This window comes from Myxocyprinus asiaticus, chromosome 40 (genome assembly GCF_019703515.2).
Source record: "Myxocyprinus asiaticus isolate MX2 ecotype Aquarium Trade chromosome 40, UBuf_Myxa_2, whole genome shotgun sequence".
NCBI classification, from domain to species: domain Eukaryota; kingdom Metazoa; phylum Chordata; class Actinopteri; order Cypriniformes; family Catostomidae; genus Myxocyprinus; species Myxocyprinus asiaticus.
Window position 1 is genome coordinate 23,798,315 of NC_059383.1, and position 5,777 is coordinate 23,804,091.

At 34.8% G+C, this 5,777-nt stretch overlaps 1 protein-coding gene across 1 annotated transcript; it reads left to right on the top strand.

Annotated features, from left to right (window-relative positions):
* Window positions 1-1,291: 1,291 nt before the first annotated feature.
* Window positions 1,292-2,230, top strand: LOC127430913 (olfactory receptor 5B12-like). The gene is made up of 2 exons (XM_051681054.1): window positions 1,292-1,637; window positions 1,767-2,230. Exons 1-2 carry the CDS (start codon window positions 1,292-1,294, stop codon window positions 2,228-2,230), a joined length of 810 nt encoding a protein of 269 aa, XP_051537014.1.
* The last annotated feature ends 3,547 nt before the right edge of the window (window positions 2,231-5,777 follow it).

The following is a 5,777-nucleotide window of genomic DNA, read 5'->3' on the forward strand; positions in this document are numbered from 1 at the left end:
TACAATATATACCCTTTATTGTTACAAAATAAATAACTCAGTATTTGAATTGGCCGTTGTTTATTTTTGTGGTTGTGAATGGCTAGGGCTGGAGACTAGAAAAATTCCCTTCTCACTCCATTTATCCATTTAGTTATTTTTATTTCTACCTTGTTACTGGCTCCCCAGCCCCTAGTCAAACGGAAGTTTGTAACAGTATTGTGATATTAAAGTTTCATTGTATACTGCAAAAAGTGTAAGCATCACAACCTGTGAGGTGAGTTCACCCCTCCATTAACTTGTACAATGGAAAAATAAAATATGGTGGCCCAGAAGTGCACAACACAACAAAATTAACCCACAGCCTGCTTGAGGATTGAGTGAGAAAAAAGCATGTCATCGTATATCTCGTTTGGAAGGTTTAAAATGAGAATTAGCGACATTAAGACATTTCAATGTAGCCTACAGGAACAACATGCCTGCTGTGCTGCCATCCGGTTTGAACTTCAAATCACATCGCGTGAGTTGGTTAAAGTTCAGACTCATCATTGCATTGTAATTTTAGATATGTTCTTTAAAAATTTCACTGTATCCTTATGCTTGTAGTCAAACTAATATGTTTCCAATTATTTGTCACTATTCATGTCTTTCCGAATACGTTTTTTTTCGGCATCGGGGACATCTTTGGACATGATCACTTAATTATAGCTCAAAAATACTATTTTCTGGAATTGGGCATGCCAAATTGGGGAAAAATAAAAAATACTATTTTCTATTGTATTAGCTTTTCTATTCTATTCTATTCTATTCTATTGTCTAAACAAAAGCTTTTCTCAATAACAATTTTTTTTAAAAAACATTCTCTTATGTCATCTTTTTTGTGCCATCAGATTTCTCCTCTGGGGTGATGACATCATCACAGACACACCCCTGAACCACATATTTAAAAGGGCAAGTAAATGTTTTCTCTAGTGCTAGTTATAGGCTTTTTGACTAGTCAATGTTTATATAACACTGAATACCAGAGTTGTCTGTTATTCTATTCCAGGCAACCTGACATCTGTGTAGCAATAAATCAATAACAAATTTGTTAATAACAGAACTCTTCTGGAGTAAGTATATGTAGTTTTATTAGACACAAAATGTGTTTTTTTAAAAAAGAAATCTTTACATTGTAAACTTTTTTCTAGTTTACAGTGTAATACTTTTTAATCTGTTGATCTATACTATTAACCTTTTGAAACAGAATTGTATTAATGAATGTGTTAGGTCTGGTTGTTCCTCTATTCACAGGTTTTGTGAAAGGCAGTCAATGGATAACTCAACATTCAGACACAGCATACTCCTAGTGGAGGGACTGAAAGTTTCACCTCAATCTTCCTATCCTGTTTTTATCCTACTGCTCTTGGCATATACATTTACAATGGTATCCAACATTGGACTTATTATTCTGATCTCAACAGAGAAAAATCTACATCACCCCATGCATTTTCTGTTCTGTAACTTGCCCCTGAATGATATTGTAGGGACCACTGTCATTTTGCCACGCTTGATGCAGGACATTTTAAGGGAAACCTCAGAGCGCTATATCACATATGTGGATTGTGTTTTTCAAGCATATTTTGTACATATATTTATTGTAGCATGCCACTATGTGCTGATAATCATGGCCTTTGACAGATATGTGGCGATATGCAATCCATTGCGATACACGGCTATAATGACCAATAAAATGGTGATTAAACTGTCAGCAGCAGCCTGGGGGCTGGCAATACTCTTGGTGACAATAATGTTAGGTCTTACTGTACGGCTGTCTACCTGCAGATCTAAAATTGAAAACCCTTTCTGTGACAATGCCTCACTGTTTAAACTTTCCTGTGAAGATGTGGTCATTAATAATGTGTATGGATTGATTTATACTGTAGCTGTGCTTTGCTTCTCAGCGGTTTCTGTATTTATAACATATGTCAAGATTGCAACCGTATGCAGAACTAGCAAAAACAAAGCACTGAACAGCAAAGCCATAAAAACCTGTAGCACTCATTTAACTGTTTATTTAATCATGTTTGTAACTGGAGCTACCGTGGTTTTTCTCCATCGTTTTCCCGAATACTCTGAAAGCAGGAAACTATGTAGTTTAATGTTCCATATTGTACCACCAGGATTAAATCCTTTAGTTTATGGTTTACAAACCAAAGAGATCAGACAGAAGATTGTTAAATTTTGGTTTAGAAAAAAAGTTAATTCTTAATAATTTATTTTATATTTTTGTAAGATATGCTTGAAATGAACAATCTATGATTTAAAATTTTTGTATTGATTTCCCCCCCCCTAAAATTAACTTGAACTCGAAGTGGAAATGATGATTTAAGTTTATATCATCTTGTTTCATAAATATACTTGAAAATTACAAAATAACAATTACTCTCTCTGTCAGGTCTGTCTTCGGAAGGCATTGCATATATGTATATGATTTCTGCAATTCAATTGTGAAAAGATGATTTTATAAATGTAACTAGTTTTGTACATTCACTGAATTTTATTCATTTTAATAATAAAAAAGAAAATAATGTACATTTCCCCTCAGAGTTGATCTATTGATCTACGGATGTATCTATCCAAAACAATCTGTCTTATTGATTGCAGACTATGTATGTGTTAATCAGACAATCATCAAAGGTATAGATCATCAGATCATTCAGGGGGTAGGTCTGTAGTAACAACTTCACAAATAGCATCCATGATTTTTGGCATCATTCTTCTTACATTTTTGTCCCTAAATTTTGTAAACTAAGTTAATTTCCTGTTTCTGGGACTCCTGAATATCTCCATTTTCAATTTGTAATCAAGCAGAGCTCCACAAGTAAATGTTAATTATTAATGTTGTTGTGAAGATAACATGGGTGTTCAACCCAGGATCACTACGGGGTCAAAGCTAACTCAAAACTAAGACTAGAAAGGATTGACAAAAAAAAAAAAAAAAAAAAAAAAAAAAAAATGTCTGTGAAGAGGTTTTGGGGGAAACAAAGTAGAGAAGTACAATGTCTGTCAAACTCAAGATCAGTGTGCAACCAGTTATATAATACAATTGCATGGATGTGTCAAATGTAAAGTATTTGCATGATCATTGTAACAAAATTTACAATTAGCTCAGGTAAAATACAACCCTAGGGTTAGGGTTAGTGTTAGGTTAGGATTAGGGTTAGTTGCTGTTGCTGTGTTGCTGGCCTGTGTTTATGTTGGTTTAAATAGAATGAAAGCCTGAGTAGTAGTACTGTAGCTGAAATGAATTTTTGGAGCATTTAATGATCACAAATAATCTCAGGGTGAAAAAAAAAGGATTGTATCCTCAGCTGAAACACAGCACATTTAAATGACACTAGAAATAACAAAATCACAACTTTGTCTATATATAGTACCCTGCAATTGTTATCTTAAGGAGTTATTTCTACTTGATAACCCTAAAACTTTTTGTTGGCGTAACATAATGTAATCAAGCCAATTCAAATATGTTAAATAATATTTTTTGACTAGAATCAAACAGATAATTTAGATGTTACTACATGAAGCACATTTTTAGGTTAACATTAAGGTCCTGTATTTGAATCCCTAGTAAAAACTAAAAATAAATAAATTAAAAACGTTTTTAAATACAATTTTTTATAAATTAGTCAAGTTACAGGTGTGCATTTGGTTGCATTTCATTATGCCTTCTGCTAAATGAGGGGTATAATGGACAAATAGAGGGGTTTATGTAGACTCCTAAAGAAGAGAGGGCATTTAGCACACTTCAAGCAGTCCTACCCATCTAGCACATTGACACTTTGTTATTAAACTGGGTGAATATATTGTCCTTCTCATCATTTTGAATGATGATTCCTATTCATACATTAGTGTAAAATGTTGTTTTGCAATGATTTTTTTTTATTAAAATTAATTTTTAATTATTTAATTCTAATTAAAAATGTTAATTAAAGGCAGTGCAATTAATGCTTATCTATCTATCTATCTATCTATCTGTCTGTCTGTCTGTCTGTCTGTCTGTCTATCTATCTATCTATCTATCTGTCTACAAGCATATCCTGTAATTATAACAGGAGTGCATCATTCACATTTACAGTACAGGCCAATACCCTGTCAGTCATCAGCACAATCTTAAGAGTCCACATGCATTTATGATCAAAAGATTATGTTTTATTATAACACATTACACAATGTATAGTAACAGTTCAAATTAATGCACAGATAAATAGAAAATCATATTCATAGCATACTCCTAAATATTTATACACTGTGTATCATTTCAACCATTCAGAATAAAGTTTTCATTCAGTAACATTAACCTTTTCTGAAATGTACAGTTCTTGCCTGCTCATCTGAAAAACCTAAGTAGGTATAGCTGCAAACTGGAGACCTCCAAATGGGGGCAGAATATACAAAAGAGGGTGGGGTTACACCAAAGGGAGCATGGTTACTCCAAAAGGGGGTTGTGCCAACTCCAAAAGGGAGCGTCACTTCCACTCACAGTTAAGGTTAGGGAAAGGGTTAGGTAAGGGTCTCCCTATATCTTCAGTGGATGTTTGGCATGACCACGCCTTTTTGGAGCAATGCCTGCAGCTATACCCTTTTTGAAAAACCTGTCTGCCTGCTTTCCTCAACCTGAAAACAACAACTGATAATTTCTATGTCCTCCACTGACTCACACATATTACTCACCTGATATACAGTATTTCATGTTTTCAAAATTCATAGGATAGATTTGTGAGAACGCAGCTGCACATGTTGTCAGCCACTGACTGTCTTAGACACAACATTTTATTTCTGCAGTGGGTTCTTGACACTCTGAAAACTGAATCCTCCATGCATCCGCATTTCAGTCTCAGAATGTTTTATATCTTATTGCAGACATTTTACACTGGATAGTTATTTTTAATAAAAACTGATAATTGCAAGGATTCATACCTGTGAATGGAAATCCGCCTCAGCAGTATTAATTAAACTATTTAAAAAATCCTCGATGGGAGAAAGGTGCCACCTGTTGTTCCTGGCAGGCTACCCTGCCTTACAGGCTCCATATGGTTAGGAATAGGGTGGGGTTAGGGCATCTGCTGCCTGCCAGGAACAAACCGTGGCCCTATGTACAATGGGCTAAAACAATCCTCATAAGGCTCCTCATTTTGGCTCACATTTGTTAAATGTGAGCTAAAATCATCACAATTAAAAGAACCAAAGTCTTAAACTACTTCAGTCTGTGTGCATTGAATTTATTTAATACACGAGTTTCACAATTTGAGTTGAATTACTGAAATAAATGAACTTTTCCACGACATTCTAATTTATTGAGATGCACCTGTATATACATATATATAATATATACACATATATATATATGTGTGTGTATATATATATATATATATATATATATATATATATATAGTGGCAGCGGGGGCGTGGTCAAGCATCTCTCCGGAGAGAGAAAGCGGTAAGGGCGCTTACACCTGAGCTAAATTATGTCTAACACCTGTCTCTAATTTCAGTGAGCACGGGGAGAGCGGCATAAAGAGAGCGACACAACGCTCAGTCGAGAGAGAGACTGGATATGACAGAGCCGAGCCAGAGCAACGATTCCTAGTAGTGAAAGTTTATTTGTAGAAACAGTGTGTGTTAGGGTTCAGACAGCGTATAAAGGTAACTGTAAAGTGGTGTCGAGGAAGAGGGGAAATAAAGCTTCACCTGAAGAAGGAAAACTGCTTCTTGCGTCCTCTTTTACATATATATATACCCCACTCTTTGTATAG

Bases quoted from the DNA above. Each gene is read 5' to 3' on its own strand.
- LOC127430913 (XM_051681054.1), top strand. From the start codon at position 1,292: ATGGATAACTCAACATTCAGACACAGCATACTCCTAGTGGAGGGACTG. The intron at 1,638-1,766 runs TGATAATCATGG...TCTTGGTGACAA, and splicing joins TGTAGCATGCCACTATGTGC to TAATGTTAGGTCTTACTGTA.